Genomic DNA, 14,400 nt, shown 5'->3' with positions numbered 1-14,400 from the left:
CTGGGGATGGAAGTCATATTTCTGGGTTTCAGGACTGAATTTGATGAGAGAAAATAGAGAAACTGATGGTCAACCACTTTCTTTTAGAGATTGGTTTTGAGTAGGAGGAGGGAGGCTATATTATGGTTACAAGATTTTTTTTTCTATTTATCAGTTTATTAAAGGATATGATAAAGAATACAGATGAACAGCCAGATAAAGAGATACAAAGGACACGGTCTGGGAGGGTCCTGAGCACAGAAGCTCCTGTCCCTGTGGAGTAGGGGGTGGGGGGTGTCACTCTTCCAGAATTTGAATGTGTTCACTGACCCAGGAGCTCTCCAAACCACACACTACCAGGATTTTTATGGAGGGTTTATCATATAAGCATGACCAATCATTAACCCCACATTCATCCCTTCTCCCATGCAAGAGATGGGGTGCAGGGTGAAAAATTCCCAGGTTATAATTGTGGTATGGTCTTTCAGGTGAACTGTGCTCATCTAGGAGCCCACCCAGAGTTACCTCATTAGACAAAAGACATTAATCACCCAGGAAATTACAAGGGCTTCAGGAACTCTGTGCGAGGAACTGGAGGCAGACACGAACATATATCTATGTATTTTCTATGATCTAAGATACCTTTTTTTGTTCTTTTTTTTATTATGTTAATCACCATACATTACATCATTTGTTTTAGATGTAGTGTTCCATGATTCATTGTTTGCATATAACACCCAGTGCTCCATGCAGAAAGTGCCCTCTTTAATACCCATCACCAGGCTAAACCATTCTCCCACCCCCCTCCCCTCTAGAACCCTCACTTTGTTTTTCAGAGTCCATAGTCTCCCATGGTTTGTCTCCCCCTCCGATTCCTGCCCTTTCATTCTTCCCCTCCTACTATCTTCTTCTTCTTCTTCTTTTTTTAACATATAATGTATTATTTGCTTCAGAGGTACAGATCTGAGATTCAACAGTCTTGCACAATTCACAGCGCTCATCATAGCACATACCCTCCCCAGTGTCTATCACCCAGCCACACCATCCTTCCCACCCCCACCACTCCAGCAACCCTCAGTTTGTTTCCTGCAGTTAAGAATTCCTCATGTCAATGAGGTCATATGATACATGTCTTCCTCTGATTGACTTATTTCGCTCAGCATAATACCCTCTAGTTCCATCCACGTCATTGCAAATGGCAAGATCTCATTCCTTTTGATGGCTGCATAATATTCCATTGTATATATATACCACCTCTTCTTTATCCATTCATCTGTCGATGGACATCTTGGCTCTTTCCACACTTTGGCTATTGTGGACTTGCTGCTATAAACTGCGGGTTGCATGTACCCCTTAGATCCTTACATTTGTTTCTTTGGGGTAAATACCCAGTAGTGCAATTGCTGGATCATATGGTAGCTTTATTTTCAACTTTTTGAAGAACCTCCATACTGTTTTCCAGAGTGGCTGCACCAGCGTGCATTCCCACCAACAGTGTAGGAGGGTTCCCCTTTCTCCGCATCCCCGCCAACATCTGTCATTTCCTGACTTGTTCATTTTAGCCATTCTGACTGGTGTGAGGTGATATCTCATTGAGGTTTTGATTTAGATTTCCCTGATGCCAAGTGATGTTGAGCACTTTTTCATGTGTCTGTTGGCCATTTGGATGTCTTCTTTGGAAAAATGTCTGTTCATGTCTTCTGCCCATTTCTTGATTGGATCATTTGTTCTTTGGGTGTTCAGTTTGATAAGTTCTTTATAGATTTTGCATACTAGCCCTTTATCTGATATGTCATTTGCAAATATCTTCTCCCATTCTGTCGGCTGTCTTTTGGTTTTGTTGACTGTTTCTTTTGCTGTGCAAAAGCTTTTTATCTCGATGAGGTCCCAATAGTTCATTTTTGCCCTTGCTTCCCTTGCCTTTGGCAATGTTTCTAGAAAGAAGTTGCTTCGGCTGAGGTCGAAGAGGTTGCTGCCTGTGTTCTCCTTTAGGATTTGGATGGACTCCTGTCTCACATTGAGGTCTTTCAACCATTTGGAGTCTATTTTTGTGTGTGGTATAAGGAAATGGTCCAGTTTCATTCTTCTGCATGTGGCTGTCCAATATTCCCAACGCCATTTGTTGAAGAGACTGTCTTTTTTCCATTGGACATTCTTTACTGCTTTGTCGAAGGTGAGTTGACCATAGAGTTGAGGGTCCATTTCTGGGCTCTCTATTCTGTTCCATTGATCGATGTGTCTGTTTTTGTGCCAGTACCATACTGTCTTGATGATAACAGCTTTGGAATAGAGCTGGAAGTCCGGAATTGTGATGCCACCAGCTTTGCTTTTCTTTTTCAACATTTCTCTGGCTATTCGGGGTCATTTCTGGTTCCATACAAACTTTAGGATTACTTGTTCCATTTCTTTGAAAAAGTGGATGGTATTTTGATAGAGATTGCACTGAATGTGTAGAGTGCTCTAGGTAGCATTGACATCTTCACAATATTTGTTATTCCAATCCATGCGCATGGAAAGTTTTTCCATTTCTTTGTGTCTTCCTCAATTTCTTTCATGAGTATTTTATAGTTTTCTGAGAACAGATCCTTCGCCTCTTTGGTTAGATTTATTCCTAGGTTTCTTATGGTTTTGGGTGCCATTGTAAATGGGATTGACTCCTTAATCTCTCTTTCTTCTGTCTTGTTGCTGGTGTATAGGAATGCCACTGATTTCTGTGCATTGATTGTATATCCTGCCACTTGACTGAATTCCTGTATGAGTTCTAGCAGTTTAGGGGGAGGGAGTGTTTTGGGTTTTCCACATAAAGTATCATATCATCTGCAAAGAGTGAGAGTTTGACTTCTTCTTTGCCGATTTGGATGCCTTTGATTTCTTTTTGTTGTCTGATTGCTGTGGTTAGGACTTCTAAGACTATGTTGAATAGCAGTGGTGATAGTGGACATCCCTGCCGCGTTCCTGACCTTAGGGGGAAAGCTTTCAGTTTTCCCCATTGAGAATGATATTCACTCTGGGTTTTTCATAGATGGCTTTTATGATATTAAGGTATGTACCCTCTATCCCTATACACTGAAGAGTTTTGATCAAGAAAGGATGCTGTACTTTGTCAAATGCTTTTTCTGCATCTATTGAGAAGATCCTATGGTTCTTGTCCTTTCTTTTATTAATGTATTGTATCACATTGATTGATTTGCAGATGTTGAACCAACGTTGCAGCCCAGGGATAAATCCCACTTGGTCGTGGTGAATAATCCTTTTAATGTACTGTTGGATCCTATTAACTACTATTTTGGTGAGAATATTTGCATCCATGTTCATCAAGGATATTGGTCTGTAGTTCTCCTTTTTGATGGGGTCTTTGTCTGGTTTTGGGATCAAGGGAATGCTGGCCTCAGGAAACGAATTTGGGAGTTTTCCTTCCATTTCCCACAAACCACCATTTTAATCAGACTATTTAAATGTTCCTTCAAATCAATAATGAAAAAACATGAATACTGTCAAATTACAATGAAAGAAATAATGAGAGCTAATATCAGGGCTAGTCCAGAAATATTTCCTTCAGACATAAAATGAAATCTGCACCCAGACAAGCCAAAATTGAGCAAACAAAATAAACTTAAAAGAAACAGAAATTTTAGGAGTAGTATGCAAATAACAAAACATTGAAAAAAATCTATTTCAAAAGTCATCATTTAGATAGTTACTGGATTTCTTTTTAACAAATAAGGAAAGCCAAAAGGAAGTGACATGATACATTGAATAACTTAAAATAATGACTATCCTGTAATATACTATCCCATGTAGCAGCCATGGGAATGTATCTCTCAGATCACTGACGGGGGCATAACTAACATCACCAGCTGCTGTGCTTTCAAATCCATCACCAAGGGTGCCCAAATGCCACACATCCCATGGGCTGCCACCAGATAATCTGAGCAGATCATGTAAACTAAGACAAGTTAATGCCTGGGAGTAATAATTCCTGTGATGACTGATTTTTTTAAAGATTTTATTCATTTTTTTGAGAGAGAGTGAGCATGGGTGGGCTTGGCAGAGTGAGAGGGAGATAGAGAATCTCAAGAAGATTCTCCACTGAGTGTGGAGCCAGAAACGGGGCTCAATCCTAGAACTCTGAGATCATGACCTGAGCCAATCCAAGAGTTGGATGCTTAACAACTGTGCCACCCAGGCACCCCATGTGACGAGTGATTTTAAATAAAGGACTCCCCATCAACCTTGCCAGAAGTTTGGTAGAGCGTAATTACACTTCCTTTCATCTCTGCTTCACATGAGTCAGACTCGCTTTGTGGGCTGACTGTTCCTGACTCTTCTGGCTCCTTCCCATAAGAGATGTATTGTCGGGACGCCTGGGTGGCTCAGTCGGTTAACCGTCTGCCTTCAGCTCAGGTCATGATCCCAGGGTCCTGGGATCGAGTCCTGCATTGGGCTCCCTGCTGCACGGGGAGCCTGCTTCTCCCTCTGCCTCTCTCTCTCTGTCTCTCATGAATAAATAAATAAAATCTTTTAAAAAAAAAGAGAGATGTATTGTCTAGGATGTAACTTTATTTTACCTGAAAGCTAATAAGTTAGATCTGACCCTTTCATGGATCCTGGCAGAAGATACAAGATTCTTCCATTTGCCCCCAAGTTCCATGGTGGAGATGCCATGTCTCAGGAGAGATTAATCCTGTTAAGTGGATTTGCATTATAATTGAGAGATAGTGACCTGAGGATCCCTGCTATATTATAGCATGCAAAAATTAAGACTGCTCTTTGTTCCATAGAGAGGGAGAGTCAAATACCACATATTTCAAGTCTGGTCACCCTGACACTGAGAAAAACCCATGTGAGTGTCCTTAGTGTCTTACATTCTTAGCATATCAAGCAAGATGTGTAGGAGTAATAGAAATCTATGGAGAGTGTCTTCCAACAATAGATATCCTTCCTGTCTAATCTTTCCTGACATTCAGATCAACACACCAAAATCCTACCCTTAAAAACAAAGCAAAGAAACAGAAAAACTTAGGTAACCCAGGGCAGCATGCTTTAAAGAAAATAACTGTTTTTCAGAGAGAATGAAATTTATCCAAGAAGGAAAGTCGGAGCTCTACTACATAATGAAGATCAGTGAAAATATTCATGAGCTAGAAAATACAATTGGAGGGTGCCTGGATTGCTCAGTCAGTTAAGCTTCTGACTTTGGCTCAGGTCATGATCAGAGGGTCCTGGGATGAATCCCACATATGGGTCCCTCCTCAGTGGGGATTCTGCTTCTCCCTATACACCAGCTCCCCCCCCCCCCGCTCTAGCTCCTTCTCTCTCAATCTTTCTCCCTCAAATAAATAAATAAATAGTCTTTTAAAAAAAAGAAAAGAAAATACAATTGGTCAAAAAAAGGTAAATATTCAAGTTTCTGCAATTATAAGTTTTAATCTAACTATACAGAAAAATAAAATCTGTTTAGTGCATCTGGCTGGGTCAGTCATAAGAGCATTTGACTCTTGATCTCAGGGTTCTGAGTAGGATCCCCACGTTGGGTGTAGAGATTATTTAAAATAAATAAATAAAAAATAAACTTAAAAAATAAATCCTGTTTTATGTTTTCAGAAGCTTGATAGGCTTGTTTGAAAATTTATATATGAACTATGTGGAAAAGAGTCAATAATTTTCAGGTAAAGAAAGAACAAGTTTTTCTTTAGATGTGAAGACTCATAAAATTACATTTAAAAACTTTGGTATTTCTTCAAGTAGAACAGAAGAAAGGACAAAAACTGTACAATGTATAGATGTGACACAAAGAAGGACAAATTAATGCAGAAATAAAGAAGACATCGGGCGCCTGGGTGGCTCAGTTGGTTAAGCGACTGCCTTCGGCTCAGGTCATGATCCTGGAGTCCCGGGATCGAGTCCTACATCGGGCTCCCTGCTGAGCAGGGGGTCTGCTTCTCCCTCTGCCCTCTTCCCTCTTGTGCTCTCTGTCTCTCATTCTCTCTCTCTCAAATAAATAAATAAAATCTTTAAAAAAAAAAAAAGAAGACATGGTGCCCACTGAATACTTGTATCATTATGGTTAAAATAAAATGTACTGCCTACCTTACTTGATGCATGAAAAATTAATTCCAGGTAGATAATTGATGTTAATTTTAATTGAAAAAAATATATATATAAAGTTTTGAAAGACAATATAACAGAATATATTTATGACTTCAGATTAGGAAAATAATCCTTTCATGGAATGTAAAAATAAGTTTAAATATAAAATAAAAATTTTACTAAGTCCAACACACTAAATTAAGGACATCTGTTCTTTACAGATAACATTAAAACAATTTAAAGAGTAAGTCATGAAAAAAAATGATACTCAAAACTCATAACCAACCACCATTTTAATCAGACTATTTAAATGTTCCTTCAACATGAATAGGCAACTTATAAAAGAGGAAACCCAACATTTAAAAGCATCATCAATATCATTAATCATCAGGCAAATGAAAATTAAAAACATAGTGAAATGTCTATGTAAACCCACAAGGGTTAAAATTTAAAAACACTACCAAACAGCAAGTGGTCCTGAAACTTTGCCTCCTCAGGAACTATTATAAAAGATGACTTGAAGTGAAACTTGATGCAGCCATACTGCAAAACAAGTTGAAATTATTTAGTTTTATTATATGTATAACCCCTAAACAAGTCATTACACTCCTAGAAATACCAATACTATACCTATTAGACCTGTTAGAATGGATGTTTTCAAAAAGATAAGAAATAGGCAACGCTGGGAAGAATATGGAGAAAAAAGAATGCTTGTGCCCTTTTGGTGGAAATGTAAATTGGTGCAGCCACTATGGAAAACAGTATGGAGTTCAACAAAAATTAAAAAGAAAACTGTCAAGTGATCCAACAATTCCACTTCTGGGTATTATCCTAAGGAACCTAAAACACTAACTCAAAAAAGACTTATGCATCTCCATTTTCATTTCAATAGTTTTACCTTAGCTAAGACATGGAAACATGTATCTGTTACTTAAGTATATATTGATGGATGAATGGCTAAATAAAATGTGGTGTATATATATGCAATGGAATCATAGTCACCCATAAAAATAATATATTGTTATTTGTGACAACACGGATGGATCTTGAGGACATTATACTAAAAAAGTCAGAAGTCAGTCAAACAGAGAAAGACAAATACTGTATGATCTCACTTTTATGTGAAATCTGAAAAAGCATATGGCGAGACCAGTTCTTCTCATTTTATTGCAAAATTGCACAAGAAAATTTCAACTGATCTGTTAATCAATGTATCTACCATCTATTTTTTTCCTGTATATATCATCTATCATTTTTCTTTATAGCACATTTCTAGATACCCTAACTTTAAAACTTATGTCTATTGACAGCATTTCCACCTCTAATTAAATAGTCCATTTTTAAATTTTTTCAATAAAGATTATTTTAAAACTTGTGTGCATTTTGTGTCTTTTCTTGTACTTTCTGCTGGTATGCTCTTCAAGTTATGCTGTCCCAAATCACTATTTCCACATATGAGTGTCCCAAATTTGTTGTTTGAAATGGCAACTACTTGTAATCTTCTTAATCCCCTACTTGTTTTACCATGTTGAACATCCGCTGGCATTTGGCTCACAGTGGAAGCCCATATGCTGTGGGGAAACAGTCAAAGGACTAGTGTTGGATATTTGATTCTGTTTCCAACTTGTGGGGTCTTTTAAATAAATATTTTAATATGTCAGAAAATAATAAATAAATCTGTTTACACCATACCAAATTCAGTCCACACACTTATTAAACACTGTGCAGAAGTTTTCTAAAAACATCACACGTGTTTTGTTTCAACTTATGAAGAATAAAATGTTTTTCCAGCTATAAAGAGCTTCTTTTGAAATGAGGTGGAAAAACTATTTCCATTCATTTTTATCTGAATCATTATTGTGATAGTAAAGTTTTGGGGGAAGAGATTGGTATGTCATGATAGAAGTGACATATAAGCTTGCACGATCTCGATAGCTGTGCCATGTCCCCATCTAAAGCATGCAAGTATATTATACTATGTGATATCATCATCATCATCATCATCATCATCATCATCATCATCATCATCATTATCATCATCTATAATAATATACGGCATGTTTAAAGTTCCATAGAGTAGGTAAAGGAGGGCCAAAATGATGGAGAAAGGATTTCGTAGAAAAAATGCCAAAGTAATAAGCTCTGTTATCATAACACAACATTACCAAAGGATGAATGACTTGTTACAGTTCTCTTTGCTTTGAATGTAAAACATAAGAAATCATCTCGGTTCTACTTCATTATACTACTCATTAACTCTGTTTATCCCAGTTGAAAATTGGGGTGTATTCATGTAGCTGTATATGTATACTTGTGTTATGTACAACCTACTCTTTATGATTTTTCTTAAAAATTTACTCATTATTTCATGTCCTTAATTCTAAGATAAACATTTGTTTCATATTTCAATGCTTTTATAATAGGTGTTCATTCAAAATTGATATAATCATTTAATGTAATGTTTATTTTCTTGAAAAATAAGTAATTAAATTTGTGGCACACTTGAAAATAATAGAAATGAATTTATATTTATACAAAAGTATGTTAAAGGAGAAGTTATGGTGTAACTTATGTGATCAGAACCATGATTTGGACTATAGAAATAAATCAAAGGGGTTTTTTTATGTATGGTTTTTTCACATAGGCATCACTTAAAACAGTTGCTGTGTATTAAAATAATTTGCTTATTAGAAGGGATATATGTCTTTTATCAACTATATGTATGAGTCTCACTAGAAGAGATATCAAAACCATTTCCATAAACTATGTACAAGGATTTAGAGATTGGGAAATACGCAATTAAATGCTCTCATAATTCTCTATATCAAAACCTTATTTAAGCTAGACTTTGAAACATGGATATAATTTGGAAACGTAGGAGATTTCATGAGGAGGGTAATATAAAGCTTCAGAAATGCAATGATGAGTCTACAGAACATGAAAGGTATTGCTACAGACAAGACATTTTTTATGTCTCTAGGTTATGAGCCATAACATAACAAGCTACCCATCTTCCCTTGGTCTCCTTTTTCCATCTGTTTAACTATATTCACATCACTTCACATTGGTTGGAAGAATAAAAGTGACAAGATAGTTTTCTGCAGCAAAAAATGAAAATAATTTTAAATATTTAGGCTATTTGAAATGTTACATGACACTGAAACCTGGAAAAAGTCAATGTGGGATTTATCACAATGAGAGAGACAGTGCCAGATGCTATTTTCATAAATTCCAACATTATTTAAAAAATAATTAACCCAATATCTAACATCAGCACATTAGATAAAAGTTAATTAGATAAAGAGAAAAATATATGAGTACAAAAAATAGGATTTTCATCAAAAGAAACAAAGATGTAAGAGAATAATCTACTTACATATATGAGTAACTCTATAAAATCCATCATAAGACATATATGTCAAATAACTGAAGCTTGTGAGTAAATTGAGTATTTTCCTAAACTGCAAAATTTAGTCAAGATTAATTTATATTAAAATCAAATTTTCAGGGTGGCTTGGTGGCTCAGTTGGTTAAGTGTCCCGACTCTGGATCTCAGCTCAGGTCTGGATCCCATGGTCATGAGTTCAAGCCCCACGTTGGGCTCCATGCTGATTGTGGCGCCTACTTATAAATAAATAAATAAATAAATAAATAAATAAATAAATAAATAATCAAATTCCCATCAGATATTGAAAAGCAAATCCTATAAAGTAAAATGAATAAAATATAGATGCAAAATCTAGGATATTAAAAAATGATATAAATGAAATGTCATGGAAGATGATAGTTTTGGAGGAATAAAAATCTCATGCAAATCTCATTGTATATGTAGCTTATCACAGGAGTCCAAGTCACTGAAGAAGTAAGAGAAAAAGTTTTCATAATTTCTATAAAATTAAGATAGAAAGTGAAGGAATATAAGAGAAAATTAATTTCTATTATAACTGACAATCAGAGGGGCGCCTGAGCTGTTCAGTCAAACATCTGCCTTTGGCTCAGATCATGAGCCTGGGGTCCTGGAATTGAGCCCAGAGTCAGGCTCCCTGCTCAGCGGGGAGTCTGCTCCTCCTTCCCCCCATTCCTGCTCCTACTCTCTCTCTCTGAAATGAAATAAAAAAAAATTGACAACCTGAGATTATTACTAACAAGACTCTATGATATATTATTGATCTTTAGTAGAAATAATTCCAAACAGCTATTTAATTGAGTAATAAACAACTTCAAATTTAATCACCTTTCCATTACTCCTTTTAATATCTTTTTTTTTCTTTTTGAAACAAAGTTTTATTCAGGACACAATTGATGCAATATGAAATGGGGCAACATTTTCAACATCTGTTTTCAAAATGTTCTCTCCATAGAAAGAGTTATATTATTAAAATCAAATAAAAGCAAGTAGCTTAATTTTAATTTCTTTTTTCTTTTCTTTCCTTTTTTTTTTTTTGCTTAACTTTAATTTTCCTGTAAAATAATCAGCTAATCTCCATAGGACTTTAACAAGAGCTAATTTAATATCTTTTCTCCTCAGACAGTAGATAACAGGGTTCAAGGTTGGGGGTACCACAGAATAGAACATAGACACGAACAAGTCAGGAAGAGAAGGTTCATCAGAGTTTGGCTTTAAATAAGCAATAGCACCTGTTAGAAGGAATGTACTCACTACAAAGAGGTGAGGCAAGCAGGTGGAAAAGGCTTTGCCCTGCTTCTGTCTGGTTGGGATCTTTAACACGGTAGAGAAAACATGTACATAAGAGACCACAATGCAAACTAAACATGAAAATCCATAACAGACCCCAATGGCCACACTGACATTAATAGTTGCATGCTCCACAGAACAAGTGAGCTTCAGTAGGGTGGGCACATCACAAAATAACTGATGTATCTTAGTGGACCCACAAAAATTTAAAGAGAATGTCCCAGCTGAGTACAAGATTCTGAAGACCCCTCCACTGAGCCAGGAGACTAACACCAGCTGGACACAGACCTCTTTGCTCATAACAGCCTCATAATGAAGAGGGCGACAGATGGCAATATAGTGGTCATAGGACATTGCAGTGAGAATGCTAATCTTGGACCCAGACATTACTATCACAAGGAAGACCTGTAACACACATCCCAGAAAAGAGATGGAGTCAGTGAAGGCGATGGAGTTGAGGATGGATTTGGGGACTGTGGCAGAAATGAGATACATATCTAAGAAGGGTAAGTGCCTTAGGAAAAAGTACATTGGAGTGTGGAGGTGTTGGTCAAGAATTGTGAGGAGGATGATAATTAAATTCTCCACTATGGCCAGTAGGTAGATCAGTAAGAGGAACACAGCATGTAGCCTCAATAGCAACTGGTTCTCAGTAAATCTCAGAAGCAAGAATTCCATTAATACTGTTTGATTCATCATATTTTAAAATTAAAAGCCACCTATTGAATAAAGAAAAAAGTTATATTAAAGTAACAAAATATTATCTGCTTCTTTATTTTTGAAACATGTATATTTTAGCATCATGGGATAGATGGAAAATTTAAAATACCTAGATATCTATATTTATACTTTACTCAGATATAAAACTAATATAAGCATAACAGTCCAACATAACTGGACTTAAAATTCTTTATGACAGATGAAAATAATTCCACTTCCCTCCCTAACTCAATACTTGAAATGATTTTTGAGTAAATTTATTTCAACGGGAATTGCAGAATTGGATACATAATTCTAATTGTAATAGAATGCATATTTGTTATGCATAAATATCCTAATTGATGTAAGTGGTGATGTGGGTTAGAAGTCATGGATGAGAGATTATGGGAAAAAAAAAGAAGCCAAGGATGAATTTTCTGTTTGTAGCATATTGCAAACTGTTTAATAATCATTAATGTTAGTTGATATTCTAATATATTACCCACTTCTCATTGAAAGACATTAAGGTTTATCCCATGTTTTCATTAAAAACCTATTTTTTTTTGTGAAAATATCAACACCGGGGTGCCTGGCTGGCTCAGTGGTTAGCATCTGCCTTTAGCTCAGGTCATGATCCCAGGGTCCTGGGATCGAGCCCCGCATCGGGCTCCCTGCTTAGTGGGGAGTCTGCTTCTCCCTCTCCCTTTGCCCCTTCACCCCACTCATGTTCTATTGCATGCTCTATCGCTCTCTCTCTCTAATAAATAAATAAAATATTTAATAGGAAAATATCATCAATATTATTTGCTATTTCTTTGTGAAGATATTTACTAAAAAACAAAACAGAAAGCTACCCTGGTAATTTTGTCAAATTGGTTTAAAAATGTATAGTACCATTTTCTTATGAAAAGAATAAAATTTAAGACTATAAGGCAGATTATTAGCATGCAACACTAGCAAGGATTTAATTAACACCAAGAAAAAGCACAAATTAGAGATGTCAACTGTATCTACTGAGAAAAACTGAGTGTCCTCCCATTTTAGACTCACACAAGACATAATCCATGATCACTCAAAAACCCCACTGGGAAGATCTTTCATCATAATTTTGTCCCTCAGATCTTCCTTATCTTTTTTATTTTATTTTTTTATTATTATGTTCAGCTAGCCAACACTGAGTACATCATTAGTTTTTGATGTAGTGTTCAGTGGTTCATTAGTTGTGTATAACACCCAGTGTTCATCACAACAGGTGCCCTCCTTAATACCCATCACCTTTTAATTGTACTTTAGCTGCACTTCAGTGACAATTTCTTTAGATCTCCATACAACCTCCTTCAACCCCTCACAATATGTGTGTCTTTCTCAGTGAACACTAATTTAAGAAAAAAATTTCCTTAACCTCTGTAAATGAAACTCAGCTTTTCATACACAAGGTTCTAATTGAGTACTAACTGTAGAAACGTTTTATCCACCCTTGGAATCTTTCTCATCAGCCTTTCTCAGTCAGACTTTTGAGAAGTTCCTGTGTCTGAGGCCATCTCTCCTGCATTATCACTCATCTTCCCAATCATCAGATTGACACACCATGACATGGAGTTTCTCTTGAAAGCCAAAGGTAGTGGAAATTTGATCATCATTATCCTACTTAGGCCCTTCTACATATGGAAAGCCTTTCAATCATTTTCATTTCAGTGCCTTAAACCTTAATAATCTGAGTAATCCAGCATCGACAGTGTTTGTACACTGGAACAAGAACAGTAATTATTCATTCTCCATGTGACAGTGAGCCAGATTGAAGGTTCCTTTGTGCTTACTCTGATGTTTCCTCTTTCCACCTGGAAAAGTAGACTTAGACTTTCTATTGATTCTTTATGTAGTTTCTGCTACTTTCAATGTGATGATTTCTTAACTTCTGAGGAAGTTCCATTTGATTGAACTCCTATTAATCTATAATTCAGAGGAGTGCAAAATAGACATATATATATATTTTGACCAATGCTGTCTTTGTCTCACATGTGGACATAAATTTTTATTAATAAAACAAATATTTATTTTAACATCTGAAAGTCACCCATACTGGTTTTGCAATCAGGCACAATTATTAATATTTTCCATAATCAAAAACAGTTATTAATATTTAATATGACATTTTCCTATAGTTCAATATTATGTTTCTATTGATTAAGTTAAATATATAAAACCAAAAAGTTATTTTTCTCATCTTAAAGTAAACAATGCTTTGAAACCACTTATTTCCAAATAGTTACTGTGTTAATGGGATATAAAGTCATATTTTGAAGTAAAAAGTATGTGCATATAAATATCAGATAATTTTAATTTTATTTTTTAAATATGTATTTATTTGTTTATTTTAGAGAGAGAGAAAGAGAGAGCACAGGTGGGGGGAGGGACAGAGGGGGAGGGAGAGAGATAATCTCCAGCAGACTCCCCACTGAACATGGAGTCTGATGCAGGGCTTGATCCAGCACCCTGAAATCATAACCTGAGCTGAAATCAAGAGTCAGATACTCAACTAACTGAGCCACTAAGGTGCCCCAATATCAAATACTTTAACATATTTAATAGACAAAATAAATATTTCTATCATTCCCATGCACTTTAGGCAAGAAATTCCCTGTTTAACAAGACCACTTATAAAAATAAGATTGTTTTGAATATTTTGATATCATACTTTGTTTTCAAAGGTAATTACTGAATAATCTAAAACTGAATAAATGACAGAGAATGGAAGATCTCGTAAGGGTTAAAAGGTATTAGACATCTTATTTTTGATTAAAGGTAGAGTGGAATATGTATATACATATATAAAATGGTATATTACTCAGTTATAAAAGAGAATGAAGTCTTGTCATTTACAACAACATGGATGATCTAGAGAGTATAATGTTAAGCAAAATAAGCCAATCAAAGAA

The 14,400-nt window shown here is 35.8% G+C and overlaps 1 protein-coding gene across 1 annotated transcript in view; it reads right to left on the bottom strand.

The window, feature by feature from the left end:
* Window positions 1-11,464, bottom strand: part of LOC123325300 (olfactory receptor 14K1-like) — a 44,541-nt gene extending 33,077 nt beyond the window's left edge. The window contains exon 1 of the mRNA XM_044917037.1: window positions 10,521-11,464. Coding sequence (XP_044772972.1) covers window positions 10,521-11,464 — 944 coding nt within the window. The remainder of the gene's footprint in view (window positions 1-10,520) is intronic.
* Window positions 11,465-14,400: the final 2,936 nt, after the last annotated feature.

The sequence above is a fragment of the Neomonachus schauinslandi genome, chromosome 7 (assembly GCF_002201575.2).
Source record: "Neomonachus schauinslandi chromosome 7, ASM220157v2, whole genome shotgun sequence".
NCBI lineage: Eukaryota > Metazoa > Chordata > Mammalia > Carnivora > Phocidae > Neomonachus > Neomonachus schauinslandi.
Note: the sequence above shows the minus strand (reverse complement) of the source record. Positions and strands in the feature narration are given on the sequence as shown.